Here is an 18,775-nt window from a genome sequence, read left to right on the forward strand (position 1 = left end):
TCTCATTCATTTTGTTCCCCCTTTTAGATTGTTTCTTTGTGTCATGTCATCAGGGTTCGTGACAGATTGCTAAATTGAGCCCCCAAAAGATTAATCAGGGGCAGATTAGATCATTGTTAAGACCAAGTCTCGGGATTCAGTTCTGTTTACTTTCCTAGTCTATCACTTACCACCTCATATGCGTCAATTTTCTCTTATGTAACACAGTTTACAATAACGGTATGTGCCAAATACATTAATGTATGCAGACGTGTAGAACAGTACATAGTACTCAACTAATCCTAAATGAAAGTTAGTTATTACTATCAATATTACTCCTATTACTATTAATTCATTATTAGAAGCCATGCATAAACACCCTTTTGTAACTGCTAACAAAGTTTTATTCTTTGTACTTATTTTTAACCCTTTAGTAAATATGTAGCCTTACCTTAAACTTGTCCTAAATATTACTGGTGATTGTTCATAAAACTGAGAATGGTTTCCATAGGATACCCTTTTTATGTATAAAATTAAAATTTTTGATTATTTTACTTAGTAATAAAATTAGAAAACTATTAATGCCTCAAACTTCTAGAGTCATTCTCAACCTGTTTTCCTCTTTTAACTTAAAATTGTCCTTGTTTCATCTAATTCATAATTTTTCAGTCTCACTGGGCCATGACTGCATTTTTCAAAGACAGGTGTTGTATTTCTTACTGAGTTCATTAACCGTAAAGAACCAAGATGATAAACTGCAACCCTAGTGTTGCCGAACATCACCTAACTGACCAGTGAGCTATTTCTGAGTCCAACTCATATCACATAAATGAAGTTTGTCTGTTTGGATTTGTTTTCCCAGGGTTTTCTCCTTCTTCCACCCTTCGCTCTGGCTACTCAGAAAGGTGGTTAAAATCTTAAGAAGTTAGCTAAGAGATTACACATAAAATCTTTTAAGTCATTGTCTCAGATGAGTAGCAACTTGGTCAATCCTTCATTTACTTATTCATTCATTTGTTATTCAGAAGATTTTGGATACTTGTTATATGTCAGTGCCGGTGCTTATGATGATAGGACAAAAAAAGTGAAAATAAGATAGAGTCTCTGATCTGAAACATCTCAGTGTTGGGAGTCTCTTAGGCCACCCCAGCTTTGGCCATATGCTAGGAGAACTCATAAGTCCCAGCATATATTTGTATTTATGGCTGTGATTTATTACAGCAAAAAGATACAAACCGAAATCCACAAAGGGAAAAGGCACTTGGGGCAATGTCTGGGGAACCCGGGGCAACTTTCCAAGAGCCCTCCCCAGCAGGAACACATAGGACACAACTAATTTTTCAAGCAACAAGCCGTGATGACACCTGTAAAATATCATCAACCAAGAAGTTCATTAGAAACTCAGCGCCCAGTGTTTTTACTGGGAGCTGTTCAAATATCCACCTTCTGTCTAGCATATACCAAGATTCCAGACTTCCAGAAGGAAGGCAGGTGTTCATCATAAACCATATTATTTGCCCAAACAGTTTAGCTACGGTGAGCCACTCTTATCTGTTAGAGAATAGCAGGAACCCTCCCTAAATCTAAGTTTCCGGACACCAGCCAACAGCCAGCCTTGCAAACAGCATTTTCTAAGGATAGCTGTCCCAGGCTTGCTGTGTTAACTCTTTTCTGAACAACTATGCAATTATACATTCAAGTGGGATAGGCAAAAGTGTGTTTGAAGAGTCAGGTAAAAAGACTCTGCCTGGGGGAGTCAAGGGAAGCTTCATTTTTATCTATCTAACTATCTCTCTATCTCTCTATCTATCTCTCTATCTATTTAGAGTGTGCACATGCACACATAAGCTGGGTAAGGGGAGAGAGAGAGAAGGATAGAGAGAATCCCAAGCAGTCTCCACACTCAGCACAGAGCCCGATGTAGGGCTCAGTCTCACAACAGTGAGATCATGATCTGAGCCGAGATCAAGAGTCAGATGCTTAACCAACTGACCCACACAGGTGCCCCAAGGGAAGCTTCATTTAACAAGAGAATATTTGAGGTGGGTCTTCAAGGAATTGTGAGATTGCCCAAAGTCTGGGATGAAAAGGGGTTTTCTTCCATGCAAAGGTAACTATACTTCTTGCAAGTAAAGAGATGGTTGAAAAATTCTACATGGTCCTAGCCTAGGGCCTGATGGGGGCGGAGTGCAAATAGAGGGGAGGGGGATTGGAACAAAAGCATGGAGTGTTTATAGTTTTGTGGGTGGTAATGAGTCATTAGCGGTTTTAAGCCAAAGAGAGAAGTGAGTAACTTTGAAAGGCACCTCTGGTAGCAGATAGAGAAGATTGGAGAAGAAAGAGTTTGAAGACAGTAAGACCAGATTGGAGGCAAGAGGTGATGAGTACATACCCTAAGGCATGTATGTTGGGACCAGAGCATGGAGCAGTGGTTCTCATCCAAGGGGGCTCAAATAATCATGTGGGAGGCTTAAAAAGACTCTGATGTCTAGGGGCTCCTCAAATGCTTTAATGTCTCTCAACATATCTTGCAACGTTGTGAACGCTTTCACTTCTCACTTTCACTTCTGTAGCTGTCTTATTCTGTAACGCTGTCGGTCAAAACCTCAAATCCACTATGTCACGGGTTCATTAGTGGACATAACCAGGGATATAACCATTTATGTAGCATTTCCTCTTTACTTCCACAATAAATGAGATGCAAAGCCATATAAAGGGGTCTACCTCAGCCAGATAATTTTATCTATTTTCACATGAATCTAGTCATCAAATCTGTTTGCAGTGAACAGTCTTCATGTTTCTGCAGAGGATTCACAGGGGTTCACTTGTAAAGCGTAGATCAAAATGCTTATCAAAAGGCACAGGCAGACCTCGATTACATAAGATGCATGTCAATTTATGTAGTTACTTCTTGGTCGTTTGACATGTATTGTGTATATGATCTGTATGCAAGACATACAACATACGGTTAAGGATGTTTTCAAAGTATAACTATTGGCTAAATGTAAGCTATTTTAATAAAATCATTCAGACGAGACCTAACTATAAACATATCCAGCTCAGCACAGTTTTCTTACCTTTTGTTTTTATTTTATTTTAAATTATTTCACAGTATATGATGGCACAAAAGGGACTTACACGGTTTGCAAAGAATGATAGGAGGATACACATGAGTTTCTTGTTTTTACTCTCGGATTAACTAGACATTATTGGCTTTCATAGTAACGTTAATTTGGAATGTAATGAAGTTGCTTCTTCAGTGATAGTTTATCTGCTATTTTAATTGAATAAAATATCTCAAGAATGTGTTGATTAATTTATGTATTGTCTCTCTCTCTATATATATATATATATACATATATACACACACATACACACACACAGAAATATGTCTGTAAGCTTTCTCTCATATCCAAAAGAGAGTCTTTAGATATATTTAATATTTCCATGAGCCATGTGATTAACAATCATAGCAAGTTATGTTGGAGAAAATTATCTTTGAAAGTTTTCCATCAGTGTCTTAATTAACATACAGTGGGCAGAAAGCAAACAATCTGCTGAGCCACACTACTCAAAGATCCCTCCTGTTGCTTTTGTTTTCACTACAGCTGGGAAGGGGAAAATTATATTACATATATCCCTGTATCTTGCTTCTGAATGATTCGTTTGGGTGATGATTTAAAGAATAATTTAAAATATTTTTATGAGTTTGAAAGCAAATGAAGTGCCCAGGAATAATTTACAATGTAGATGACCATGCTGTGGTTTTGCCAATTTTTCTCGGTCTTTATTTCTATAAAATATTCATTCTTGACTTGTTTTATCTTGTCTAAAAAATAATTCTGAAATGGGATCAAAATCTAAGCCAATTTCATACTCCAGTCTTGATGAACCATGTAGGACTGAATTAGGAGCATATAGGAATGTTTCCTCTTAGTATTCATAACACCACCAGAGAAAAAGAATTAGGTCTAAAATAACAACCGAAAGAAAATTCACAGTAGCCAAGCCCTAAGGCTCACAAATTTTCTTATTAAAAAAACCCCTCAGTGCCTTCCTTAGATCCTGTTTAGTCTTTGTAAATACGAGAGCTAGCAAGTAATTGAGTGATAGGTTTGCAAAGTTGAAGGTAGCAAATTCTAGGAGGAGCGAGCGTGTCCATAATGGAGGCAAACCACTCCGCAGCTGTAATAGCTGTTAACGTGACCATGAAGCAAGAGAATAAAAATGGTAAAACATCGCTAACAATTGGGGGGGGGGGCGGAAACCCCACCACAACCCCACAGCTGTCTAGGGACTTACTTTGTGAGTACTAGAGTCAGCATAATGTTTGTCTTATACAGGAGGCCTCCCTGTCTGTTCAATTTACCTTCCCCAGTAACCCTTCTAAAGCATTACTTATGAAACTATGAAAACACTCTGAAAAGAATTTGACATATTAATCAAACATGCCAAACTTCAACTTATGTAGTGTTAAAAGATAAACTGAGGCATATTAAAAATTTCAAGAGTTTACCTGAGCAAAGATCAATTCTAGTCTGGCAGCACTGAGCCAGAAATGGGAGCACTCTGAGGACAGGAGAGGGGAAAGACTTTTATGGGAAAAAAGGCAGACACAAAGCAAGAAAACTATTTGAGTGGCTTAAGCATTTACCTGATTCAGAAAAGCCTAGTTGGCTGTGTGAGACTGGTTGTCCTTAGGTTTCAATTTCTTTTCCTGGAGGCCTTTACAGGCTTAGGTATGGGCTTGCTTGGGAAGGCTGTTAAGTCACAGAACTAATGATCTTTTTCTTTTAGTCAGTTTAACAGTGGAGAATATGGGTTTTATCACCCCTAAGCTTTGAAGTTCCTTTCCATTTGTTCTCTAGGGTAAGAAGGTAGGGAAAAATGAGAGAGGGGCTCAAGGAAGTTGAGAAATAGACTTTCTATGCAGACAGCCCTCCAATGTTAGTTATTTTGTCTCTCACTGCCCTGTGCCAGGATCACAGGGGCTAGTGTGATGTTCCTGGCCTCCAGGCATCATGGGAAGTACCATTTTTTTGTCTTGTGTTATCAATCTCTGGAAAGGTAGTGATAACATTAATATCAAGCAATTAATATCAAACAGTAGCACCCATTTGAAAGAAACCAAGAGTTGTTTTGAAATTCTGTCTTGAAGATTTTAATAAAGATTAATTCTTTGAAGTTTTAGGCAGACTTCCCGATTTACATTTTAGAGGACGGAAAAACCTCTGCTTGGAGCTCTTCCCTTTGTGTGATTGTTTTAAAAGCCATTTTTATATCCAGGAGCATGTAATCCATTAACTGCATTGTATTTACTACATTTCTTATCTGGATTGACATTCTAACAAGAATCTTGTATAGATTTTCAGTTGTTCTGATATGATTATTTGTATTCAGATAGCCACCACCTTTAGTGCAAGACAAACACACATCTCTAAAATTAACCTAAGTGTTGGGCCAGCAGGTCTTAGCTGGTTGTTATAAAACTGTATTGCTTAGTTTTGTTGTATGCTGACTCATATATTTTTGATAATGAGGCAGAATATATAAATAAAGCAAATAAAATTGCTTTATGTAGCTTTGCCTAGAACCATAGGTCTTAGAGCCTGACACATCGTCAGGAAAAGCTGTCTGCCTTTACAGGTAAGGTAGCTTCATTCCCATTTAAAATATAGGGCAACCAAAGCACGGAGTTTTGTAAATTATGCTGGACCCCATATCCAGCAAACCTAACAAAGAATTCCACCCCAGGTCTTTTGAATCCTTGTTCAGTATTTCTTCCATTACTTAATTCTGCCTGGTCCAATCATTTTTGTTCCAAAGAGACTGTTAACAGCTCATTTATCCATCAGTCAGTCAGTCATCAACATTTTTATTGAGCACAGTTCAATGGCCAGTGGGACAACAATGTTAAAAAAGAAACATTTTATATGGTGATGATGACAATACTCATTAGCCATAGTGATTGAACATTTACTGTGAGTTGGCGGGCGGGGGCGGGGGGGACCCATGATCAGCCCTTTGTGTACCTGAGATTTTTCAGCCTTACAACAGTTCTGTGAATTGTGCATGGTGCTACATTTTTCTAGCTCTTGGGTTCCTATATGTGGAGCTCTTGGCCACTTCTGTCTTCACCGTTCTTTTAAGCTCATATTGCATGGGCCCATGAAAAAGTCTAAATTACCAACACTATGGTGGTAATATGGTGGTATTTCTCTCTGGACTGTATCTGCCAAAGCATCAAGCAGTGGGAGATCTTTTAAGTTCACGGTGAAACCAAAGAATATCCTTTCTGTCTAGAAGAATTATTAGCACCTTTCTGAGTTGAAAGGGAAATGTGTTAGACCATTTGTGTGTGATCAGTAGTGGTAGCCTTAACTTAGTTATTAGAGTTCTAAGTAGCTGATACAGTAGCGTAATAAGTCACATTAAATACATTTTGGTTTCACACTCAGATATCACCTCACGCCAGTCAGAGTGGCTAAAATGAACCAATCAGGAGACTATAGATGCTGGCGAGGATGTGGAGAAACAGGAACCCTCTTGCACTGTTGGTGGGAATGCAAATTGGTGCAGCCGCTCTGGAAAGCAGTGTGGAGGTTCCTCAAAAAATTAAAAATAGACCTACCCTATGACCCAGCAATAGCACTGCTAGGAATTTACCCAAGGGATACAGGAGTACTGATGCATAGGGGCACCTGTACCCCAATGTTTAGAGCAGCACTCTCAACAATAGCCAAATTATGGAAAGAGCCTAAATGTCCATCAACTGATGAATGGATAAAGAAATTGTGGTTTATATACACAATGGAGTACTACATGGCAATGAGAAAGAACGAAATATGGCCCTTTGTAGCAACGTGGATGGAACTGGAGAGTGTGATGCTAAGTGAAATAAGCCATACAGAGAAAGACAGATACCATATGGTTTCACTCTTATGTGGATCCTGAGAAACTTAACAGGAACCCATGGGGGAGGGGAAGGGAAAATTAAAAAAAGGAGGTTAGAGTGGGAGAGAGCCAAAGCATAAGAGACTCTTGAAAACTGAGAACAAACTGAGGGTTGATGGGGGGTGGGAGGGAGGGGAGGGTGCGGGATGGGTATTGAGGAGGGCACCTTTTGGGATGAGCGCTGGGTGTTGTATGGAAACCAATTTGACAATAAATTTCAGATATTGGAAAAAAATACATTTTGGTTTCTTGGAATGTTCTCATATTGAGGGCAACATCACAACTATAATTAAATCACTGCTCTCTTAGCCCTTTTTGAACCTGTATCCTGCCAGTTATAAAGGCTGTCAATTCATATCTTTGGGTAATAGTTGTGTAGAAGAAGCCTGTTCTTCTTGGTCAGAAACCGAATTTCCCATACTTGCGATATACCTTCCCCTGCTGACCCACTGAAATGAAAGACTAGGAGTAATGATTAAATCTTATTTTCCCTCCTGTAGTAGCAGGATGAGCTGGGTCAGCAAGGCCAGTCCCTGCAGATGGCTTTAAAATACCTTTGTGATTTGGTCTCTTTGCCTTCCCATCCATTTCTCTAAGTGCCTATCACTGTCATCCTTCACCACCCTGACAAGAGTCCAAGGTGAGATCAGCACAAATGAACAAGAGCCTTTGTGATGCCTCCTGTGGGTGTTGCTTATTAAGTGAGGTGGGCAACGAACCAAATCTGACTTGTGAGCAACAAAGCAGGTTAGCACATTTACACAAAGATCATTCCATATATTATTTAACACATTCAAATACATTGTTGTCTCCTTGCTGCCCAGCAAAACTTGTGTGAAGGGAATATAAACTCACAAGTTAATAACGTCTCATTTTTATTTTCAAGTGTGCTAACAATCGCTAGGTTTCATTCCTTTGTTTGGATTGTAGCTTATTTTCTCAGGACAACTAGAGAATGTTTATGAAGCGTGTGTGTGCAGAGGGCGGTGAGGGAAGAGAATAAAATGCATTGCTTTAGGGCTGCACATCTGTTTTAGGGACTCTGCTGGATCTGCACATTAACCATTGTCATGACTTATGGCGTGTTTTAAAATTGCATTCTACACAGAGATGTTCATACCAACTCAAAATATTACAATTAAACAGATTCCGCTGTTATGAGTTAGTTTCCTATTTTCATGACTAGCAGACTTATTCTTCTGCTCTGTTAGCGAGCATGTATATGACTCATAGCAAGTGGCAACTCATCATTGTATTTCTTGTTCAAACAGATTGGCAATATCAAGTTGCTCAGGTCTTCCCACAAACAGAACAGGAAGTTGATGTGGACACGCATGCATTCAGCCACCGGTGGAAAAGGAGCTTGGATTCCCTCAAGGCAGTAGACTCGAACCGAGCAAGCATGGGCCAAGACTCCCCAGAGCCCAGAGGCTTCACAGACCTGCTACTGGATGATGGGCAGGACAACACCACCCAGATTGAGGTAGGTAACTAATCTGGGCAACTGAAATGGATTGATGCATGTATTTCCTGTAAGGCACCCAACTCCCACGTATGTATAGACTGGCCCTTCAGCTCAGTCCAGAGCCTCGGGACTTTTTGTAAGGATCAGTTTAACTCATCCATAAATAATCAGTTGATATTTACTAATTCAGGAATAAATAATTGTAACGACATTAAATAAGTAAATACATCATAGCTAAGCCATTTATTTAGTCACAGATGTATTCATTTACTCTAGAAACAGACAAATATTAGCTTGATGTGGTGATGACCGTGAGGAAACACAAAGGAACACGATACAGCCCCTGCCTGCAAGGAAGTCACTGTGTAACCAAATCATCTCTAGGCTATGTGATACGTACGAGAAAAATACAGGCTATAGCATGGCATGGAGGAGGGAGAGATCACCTGCTTAGGATTGGGGGATGCACCACTGTCAAAGAGGCTTAGCCTGGGAGAGGGCATTTAGGCAGGGGCTTGGCAAGTTGAGAGGAGCTCACCAGGTTGATACCCTGCCTGGAGTAAGAAAGGAGATTCCTGGCAGAGTGAATTGCCTTTTCAATGGCTAAGTCTTAGAACAGTAGGGCATGCTTGAAGAGTCTCATAGAGTGACCAGCTGTCCCATTCTACCCGGGACTAAGGGGTTTCCTGGAGTGTAGAACTTTCAGTGCTGAAAACAAGACAGTTCTGGGCGAACTGGAATCGTCGGTCACTCGATGACTGTAAGCAATTCTTTGTTATGGTTGGAGTTATGGAGTGGAATGAGGGTGGTTGGAGTTGGGTTGGATGAGTATGGAAGTTTGCTGAGGGTACATGTTAGGCAGTCTGTAGGGTTGCCCAGAGGCCGCAAGTGTAGTATTACGTTGTTTAAGTTTCTATTGTCCTTACATTGCAAATCACAAAATAGGATCCTGTTAGTCCACCAGATCGAACAAAAACAAAGAGGTCAATCTTATGGAAATAAGCAAAAACCACCCAAACAAGAATGGAGGCTATTTATTCAGTTTGCCCTAGCAAGAGTCAGCTTCCATCACTTCCCTTTGGTAGAGACTCAAAAGCAGGCAGGGGAGTGGGAAAGTTTCTCCTTTAAAAAAAAGAGGAGGCTTCAGGTATGCTCTGATTGGAAGTTGTTGGCATGGAGAAGCTGGAGGTGGGTTAATTAGAAGCAGAGCATCTCGGTCGATCGATTTGGGGACCGTATTTGGGTTTTACTGAGTTAGACCTAGAGACAAAAGATAGGAAAGCTGTCAGTTATTCACCAAGTCCTGATCATTCTGGGCTGAGTGCTGCTGAGGTTGTTTCCCTGGACTGGTTTCTGCAGAGGTTGGGGGTAAGAGTTCTGTTGTCATCCATGGTCTGGCCATCGTCTGTTTGTGTATGCTCTCTCAAACTGTAGTTGTAGTTCTATTTTCTCCTAGGTGACCAGTTCCTACTTTTTAGGAACCAAACAGCATTCTTTTTACGGCCCTGAAACACTCATTATTTAGGAAAAGAACTCCACTTCCTGAAACAGACACTACATAGTTCTCCAAATAGTTATCAAGGCATCATGTTGTTCCTGCATAGCGAGAGGAATCTTCAGAAGATCTGAAGCACAGGCCGTTGGGATTCTGTGTATGTGAGAAGGCCAGCAATTTTCAAAACCCCTCTCCATCTCCTTGGCTAGCATGTGACTCTGGTGGTCCCTGACTGCCCCAGCCAGGCCCCTCAATAGGCAACAGAGGATGTGCCAGGAGCAGAAGTCATATAATATCTGTAAGAGGCTATTCTGACTCCTGCAGAGTGCCTGCTATTTTGGCAACAGTGTTGTTATAGCAACTCGCAGAGGGCAACATAATTCTTCCCTGAGCACTCTTTAGCTGGGGTGCGACCTAAAGAAAGGAGAGTTGCACAGAAGCAGAGGTGTTTACTCTCTGTCCAGAACTGGTAGCCTACTGAGATTCAAAGAGGAGAACACGCATTCCTAGAACTCTGTGGTCTCTAGGCAGGATGCTGAATCTTCTTAATCATTTGTAAAAGCGAAAATCCCTTTGCTCAGGGATGTATTAACACTTCTCAGAATATAGTCCCGATTGTTACTATGCCCATGATTTTGTTATTCAGCCAGTTTTTCTCTTTTCTGCCTTAACAGGGAGATCACATAATGTCAATGGTTTTGAGTCAGTTAAAAAAAAAAAAAAAGGAGGCAGGATAGTGCAGGTGCAGAGAGGTATATGCTGGATAATCACTCGGTGCTAAGTTCTGCCAGGCACAAACAGTATGGATATCATCTTGCCTGGTCCTGACATCAGCCTAGTGTGATCTGTGTCTCCAGGTTCACTGGGTAATCTCAGTGACTTTTACATGTGGGCAATTTCAGATTTAGGTTTGGTATTTTTCCTAAGCTCTTCCATTAATGAATAAAGGTATTTAAACCTGGGCCTGCCCAACTCCCCAGATTTATCGTTTCTGCTTGACTTCGCTTCCTCTAATACGAGGAAAAGTAAATGGTGCTTTGATTATGTAATGATTTTGGACAATGGCAGCACCCGAATATTGATGTGAAAGTAATTTGGGGGTTTCAGTCTGGCTGGAAAGGGACTTCTCTTGAAGCTAGATTTCATAACAAGATGACCGCTTTTATTTTTTAAGGGTTTATTTATTCTGATGCCGTTCTGAGGATGATGGAGATTATTGGGGACTCAAGTCCCATAAGTCACTCCTTGGCACACTACCTCTAGTTCTGGAAACAAAAGCCTACATCGGAAACTTCTCTGCAAAATTTATTTATTCTGGCCCTTGAAATGGCATTTTTGAACATTGTTGTGTCTCTTTTAGGGAAAATATTTTTGCCTGATTGAGTTAAACAGAAATAAGGAAGAAAGGAACCAAATGGTTGTGGAGTGGCTACTCTGTGCCGGGCATTATGACAAGGTCTTTCTTAGGAATAAACATTTTGATTTATGTCGCTTAATACAAACAATGAGCATGAAAGACTATGTGTGCTTTTCCCTTTAGATGCTTCCAAAGTTGATGTCAAGAATCTGAATGGTTTTGTCCCAGAGCCCTGACTGTAGCAGTGGCTGTTAAAATGATCTGTATCCCTGTGAGACTTAAACCGCCCAGAATGGTATTCGAGCACATGTCCCCCACTTCTGCCGTCGTCTAGACTTGATATCCCACTTTCACCAAAGACAAAAACAAAAGACAATAGCATACTTACTATTCTGGCACAGATTCATTCAGAAATAAACAAAGGCTGTTATTTTTTAAACTTGGTGACAGTATATTTTCTGGCTCTGCACAAGAACAGATAATAGAGGGACTGTAAAACTTAGTATCTCAATTACAGAATTCTTCCAGTAGAAATTTCTTGTTGTCATCATTTTCTTTCTTTTTTTTTTTTAATATCCCCCCCATGAAGATATAAAGATGTTTTGAAACCGATTATATTTCCTGATGAGTGAGTAGGAACTCAACAGTTGGCAAATGCCTCTGTTGGTCTGACTGTTGATTTATGAAAGACCTTTCTTCTTGTACTTTCTCTGTTCATGTGGACATATGACCACGTGGCCAGGTAGAACAATGCCTTCTTACGATTGGTACGTATTAAAAGCAGTCGCTCGTGTGCTACTTTTTGTAATTACTTTGGGAATATAAGGCTTCCAAGCCTTTCAGGTAAGGTTGAATTCCGTTCATGATTCAACTTTGTTCGAGCAGCATTCAGTGAATCCCATGACCCCAGGGACAGGTGCACGGACAAGCAGCACATAAGTCTTCACCTTGTTGCTGGCTGTTTTTCCTCTTGGCTGGCACAGAGCTTTTGAAGCATCAGTGGCATTATGGAATGGGGAGGCCCTGAGCAGTGAGAATTATTGATCTTCCTGAAGATCAGATTCGTCAGCTGACTCCTTGTAATGGTGCTGGTAATCTATAGGTCTTCACCTTTAAAGAAATCCAACACAGATTCTTTTCTAATACCCTGTACCTGAACCACACATGTAGTTTTTATCACTAATTTACATGCGGTATTTTGAGCTTCACATTCCCTCTCTTGGGACAATGAAAATGTTTCTGGAAAGGGTTGTCAAGGGTGATTTTTTTTTTTCCTTGCCTTGATTCACAAGCACTGGGATGACTTAAAGAAAGGGATAGTTACAAATAGGAATTATGGATCCTATAACTCCAGAATCCAAACCGACTCAGAAATTGTGAGCCAGTCCGCTGCCTCTCGGGTGTTGCGTGTGTGGCTGGACCACAGGCCACCCTTTGAGTTGCAGACAGTTAGACCACAAAGCGGATTTAGCTGTTAGTTTTGAAGATGTAAATGTTCTGCAAAGCCTCAGATTAAATTGTGCCGCCTACCAGCAGCATGTCTTGTGGATTTCTCATTTTGGTACCAAGTTCAAAGTTGCAGGCATATCCAGCAGTTGTATCATCTGTTCACATTAAAGCTCCTATCTGAGGAAGGTACAGTTGAGAATGGTCAGCAAATGTGTGTGATGAATATGGCTAAAACTCAGAGGCCACCTGTTTTTCTCCAAAATGCATATGTGGAAAATCTTTCTGATCTTCATCGATAGCACATGTCAAATTGTGTCTGCACCTTCCGTTTACCGATTTTATAACAGGTTTCTCTAAAAAGTTAGCAATTGCTAACTGCTGCACACAAGGCTATTATATGTGTTCTAATATTTTATTGCAGTCCATAACTAAGCAATCTACTTGAAAGGAAAGAAGTTGCTGGCAGGTACTTAATCTTGCTTGGGGTTGCTTTGATGATTGTTTTACGTAGAAACAGGCAAATTCTGTAATGCCCCATGTGGGCAGAATCTTCCTGGTATCTGTGCAACATAGAGAATACATCAGAATATTCTGGGATAATGAAAATCTTACTGCTTGTGTGTCTCAAGTCTAAGTAAGCTGTCTCCGTTTCAGAGGCCTGGCAATCACAATAATGAATATAAATACAGGGTAATAATAAGACACATCATCCCATTTCACAGAAATAGAATAATGAAAATTTGCAGAATACTGCCACGCTCATTCTTTCCTCGGGCCGCTTTCCACTCAGTGAACTCAGAGAAGATAATAAATACTTATACATATGAAGAATGTGATAGTGCAGATTTGTGACATTTTCCAAAAGAAAGAAAAGTGCCACCTGAGATTGAATAGCTATGCTACTATATTTATTATGGATGTGAAAAGCTGTTGTAGATTTTTTTTTTAATGAGGCATTTCCATTTTAGGAGGTCTGAACTTGCAGAGGCTTCAGTATGTGGTTGTAGAATCAGAAAGCTGTGTGAAGGAAGTACTAAGATTAATCCTGGAGAAGCACACTTATTTGACTCAAGAGTGAATTGAAATTTTCCAAATGCCCTGTCGGTGTCAGATTTGGTTCCTCAGGAAATGAGAAAGAAAGCATTGTGAGGGTGTGTGATTGAAAAAGAGAAGTACTGAATAAGTTAATCAGCACCCAGAGGGAGACCCTTATTCCGTAGAGAGTCGGGATTAATGTAGAGACAAGGTGACATCCGAACCATGTGAGGAAGAGAGAGTTAGACAGTAGCCAAGTATCAAGATATTTCTAGACAGAGTTTTGCACGGATAGGCAGGGGCAAGGATCTAAACTCCCTTTTAGACTGTGTGTCTTAATCTGTGTAGGCCGCTAGAGCAAAACTACCACAGACTGGGCAGCTTAAACAATGAACATTCGTTTCTCACAGTTCTGCAGTCTGGAAAGTCCAAAATCAAGTTGCTGGCAGGTCTGATGAGAGCCCACTTCCTCGTTCATAGAGAGCTCTCTTTCTGCACTGTCCTCACATGCCTGATGGGGTTAGAAAGCTCTCTGGGGTCCCTTTTATAAGGGCCCTAATCTCCATTCATGAGAACTCCACCTTAAGGATCTAATCATGCCCCAAAAGCCACCCCTCCTCATGCCATCACATTGGCGATTGGCTATCAACATATGAATTTGGGGGGCGGGGAGGACACAAATGTTCAGTCCATAACACTATGCCAAGGAACTGCATCCAAAAGCCCAAATCTGGGGGTTGGAAAGATGAATTACATCTAGATGAGAATTGTTACGAGGTAAAATGAGATAGCCATTAGAGGAGAGTTATGGGTGAAGGTAAGAATTTCAGAAATACTTAGATTTCTAATCATTAACCACTGTGACCAAAGCCTTGCCCCACCTTCTGGTACTCCCTTGACTCTGAGAGTCAGTTGTGGGTCCCTGTCATTCCCTTCCCTGAGGGTGACCTGTTACACCCTTGCCACCACCCCCCTCCTTTGGGCTGGAATTGGCCTCGGGTCTTCAACTCTGTGTTGCCAAAGGTTGTATGCTAACTGACAACAAAATCTATTTTAATTCCTTCTGTTTTGGTAATAGGCACAAACACCTAGCGGTAAACTTCTGATTTAATCCCATTCGGTTTCTTCTGGAATATTGACAAGGATTTTTAGTCTTCCAAGAAGAACATGCACTGGAAATAGTAGATCAGGCAGAATTCACCTGCAATTATCGCTCATCCTCTTAAAAGATGATGAGGATTAAAATATAGCATCATAGATCTCGCTCAATTATAGATTATTCTTAGCTTGACATGCCAGCTCTTTATCGGAACAAGAATGAAAAAAGAGCCATAGCTGTCCTTCAAAGAGCTCCATAAGGAATAACTGAATTATCTCTATGATGCTTCACTGTTAGCTAATTGAGTTTATTTGCAGTCATGGCATGGAAATAGTCTTTGGAGTGATACACACAGATTGTAAAATTATTAAGTGTGATAGTCATATAATTTATTTTCAGAACAAGAATTATGTTTTAGAGTGAATAATATTCTTGTGATCTTCATTTACAAAGAAAAATACCATACTTACCCTCCCCCCCCGCCAAACCCCTTAGGTTAACTAAAAAAAAATTGCAGTTTTTCCTACCTCATTTTCTATTCATGAGGACCCTGCCATATCTTCTGCCTTTCTTTGTATTATCTAGGGCAGTAAGGGAGACTCCTAATAGAGGGAACACCAGGTAACTGTTTAGCAGTTGAAATTTTATTGTATCATCTTGCAATCATATTTTTCCTCTTTATCCAGAAGAACTTCCCATGGGACGTTTAAAATACACTTTTGTGAAAATTATTATTTCAACATCAAAAATCATAGTATTGCTTAATGTCATAGGTCTAGATCTTTATCCAGATTGATTTTTAAAAATCATGCTGAAAAAAACAGATGAATTGTTTTGGTAGTCCAGAATGTGTCCAGTCTTTACATGTTGAGCAAAGGGCTCAAGGTGAAGGAGCCAGTGACCACTAAGTATGGGCTGGAAGTCAGGATCAGCAAAGCCAACAGATGCGTGAGTCCCCTGGTTCTCTGGGCAGCCCATGGAGAAGTATCCCACTGTGGGACAATGCTCCAGGCAGGGCTGGGTCCCATTTGCTTTTCCTCTTTATTGGACAAGCATGAGAGGGCATTGCACAGAGGAAATAAATACTCAAAGATCAAGCACAAGCAGTCCTGGCTTACCTGCCAGCTATTTAGGAAGAGCCGGGACCCAGGTTGGGGTTGCCAGGTGCAGTGGAGGATTGAATTCAGGTTGAGCCCATCTCCTTGCAGGGCGTATAGCCTATCTCCTCAGCTATGTAGCTTCTGGGCAACAAAGAGACAACTTCTGGGGTCATTCACTGGACAGTCCCATTTTATATTAATGGATTATGTCTTAAGGACTAGTTTTTTTTCTGTGATTTTCTTTCAGAATCAGAAACAATAATAAAGTGATTGTATCTCAAAGATTAAATAGGTCCAAGTTGGCACAGGCATGTCAACAACATGATTCTTTATGACTACATCTGGGGAAGTACTGGGGCCACTGCTTCTTCCCAGGAAGACATGTAGCTTAATGAATCTGCCAGCCTCTGTGATGGAAACTTACTTAATTTTTAGAAATACTAATCCCAGTTATATACACTAAATCACACCAAGTCTTTTCCATTTATTTTACCTAACAAATTAATATGCACTTTACAATGTAGCACCAATGCATTGGAAAAATAAAGACTATAGGTCTTGGGTAAACAATGACGTTCTGTAACTTTATGTGATACCCATAAGTTTCGGTGGACCTTTGTCAAAGATATCTCATGGGTCTTTGCCAAATATTGTGACTCAGATGGAAACAATGTCACATATAAACATTATATATAATCAACCATTGCAAATATAGGAGGCACTGGGGCACCTGGGTGGCTTAGTTGGTTGAGTGTCTGACTCTTGATTTCAGCTCAGGTCATGATCCCCGAGTCATGGAATCAAGCCCTGCATCGAGCTCTGCACTGAGCTTGGAGGTTGCTTAAGATTCTCTCTCTCCCTCGGCCCCTCTCCCCTGCTCATACTTTCTCTCTTTCTCTAAAATGTAAAAAAAGAACAAATATGGGAGACACTTAAAAATTTTCTGACTGTTACAACTTAGGGTATGAAAAATTCCTTTTTTTTTTATTTTTTAGCAATAATGTATAATACACTTTGCTAAGTATTCAAGAGACTTTTACTTCACCTTGCATTTCTGAAGTAGTTTTAAGACAGAGAAGGGCCTCTTTTTAACAAAGCATGCCTGTGTATATTCATATTCATTGCTTTTTGCATTTGTCATAAAGAAATTTGCTAATGTGGCACTCTATACTCTATTAAGGAATGCATCAAATATATGAAGGTCCTTTTAAGAAAGGGTGGTTAGCATTCAGAATGAAAAGAGGCTGCTTTAATTTTCTTTTTGTGTATCCCTGAAAGAAAACCTTTCTGTTCATGCCCCAGCGATGCATAGATGTCTGGATCTGCCTAGAAACAAGAGAGGAAACAAAGCCCTTGGGAACAGTTGGTTTGAGCTATTTTCTATATGGTATTTCAAGCCTGAGCTCTTAAATTGAAATAATAGTTTGGAATCCATGGCACTAAATTGAATGAATGGATTAAACACTGCTGAAATTATTTCTCTTTTAGAAGTAATTTCTAGCTCTTTTGTAAACGTCATGTATTTACCCAATCCCCAGCTAAAAAAGCACAGTTAGGGGAAACACTAACATTCACCTTTTAGACAATCTATCTATCTATCTATCTATTTCCATTATTTTGGATTCTCAGTACTGATCCCATTTGGGACCAACAGGATTTGAAAGAAAAACTTGCAAAGTAAGATCCTGTATGTTTAAGTTAAAAATTCACTTAGTCACAGCATCTTTCATTAAGGGGGTCTTTTAGGTACTTCCAAACTAAAAGTATCTCATCTGGTGATGGGATTTTCTGCCTAGAAAATGTAATGCTAGTAACGCTTCCTAAATTTTTAGGGTTTCATGAATTCTAGCCTGGAAAATTTTATAATTTTCAAAGATGAGTGCAATGATTTGTGATTATCAGAGTTCTCTTCTCTAATAACATTTTAGTTTCTGATATTCTAGGTTAGACTCTGCACAGTGTTCGTATTTGAATGCAAATTTTTATTTGTTCTATCACTTAAAAATAGCATAAAGTATTGTTTAAAATTTCATGTTCTGGGGCCACCTGGCTGGCTCAGTCAGTAGAGCATACAACTCTTGATCTCGGGGTTGTGGGTTTGAGCCCCATGTTAGGGGTAGAGATTACTTAAAAATAAAATATTTTTTTTATAGTTCACATTTTTATTTTTATTTTATTTATTTATTTTTTTTTTTTATTTTTTTCAATATATGAAGTTTATTGTCAAATTGGTTTCCATACAACACTAAAATATTTTTTTTTAATTTCATGTTCTGAAAATTTTTACAAAGAACATTAACAAATCTTCCCAAAGAACTTAAAAAACAGGGGACACCTGGATGGCTCAGTTGGTTGAGCATCCGACTTCAGCTCAGGTCATGATCTCATGGTTTGTGAGTTTGAGTCAGCACAGAGCCTGCTTTGGATCCTCTGTCCCCCTCTCTCTCTACCCATCCCCCACTCTCTCAAAAATGAATAAACACTTAAAAAAAAAGAACTTAAAAAAACAGTGAATCTGTCCATTATAAAAAGTATTATACAACAATCTCTTATCTTAACAATGAATTAGTAGCAATTATTTTCTCTTTATTAAATACCAATGGAACAAAGAATGACTTGTGGTCTTTCTCTGTCCATTGAGTAGTAAGATATCTCTTTATTATTTTTTTTTAATTTTAATGTTTTATTTATTTTTGAGACAGAGAGAGACAGAGCATGAGCAGGGGAGGGACAGAAAGAGAGGGAGACACAGAATCCGAAGCAGGCTCCAGGCTCTGAGCGGTCAGCACAGAGCCCGACGCGGGGCTCGAACTCACGAACTGCAAGATCATGACCTGAGCCA

The 18,775-nt window shown here is 39.8% G+C and overlaps 1 protein-coding gene across 1 annotated transcript in view; it reads left to right on the forward strand.

Annotated features, from left to right (window-relative positions):
• Nucleotides 1-18,775, forward strand: part of PLXDC2 (plexin domain containing 2) — a 446,547-nt gene that overhangs the window by 161,242 nt on the left and 266,530 nt on the right. The window contains exon 2 of the mRNA XM_049624674.1: nt 8,205-8,416. Within this exon, the coding sequence (XP_049480631.1) occupies nt 8,205-8,416 (212 nt within the window). The remainder of the gene's footprint in view (nt 1-8,204; nt 8,417-18,775) is intronic.

This window comes from Panthera uncia, chromosome B4 (genome assembly GCF_023721935.1).
Source record: "Panthera uncia isolate 11264 chromosome B4, Puncia_PCG_1.0, whole genome shotgun sequence".
In the NCBI taxonomy this organism is placed as follows: Eukaryota; Metazoa; Chordata; class Mammalia; order Carnivora; family Felidae; genus Panthera; species Panthera uncia.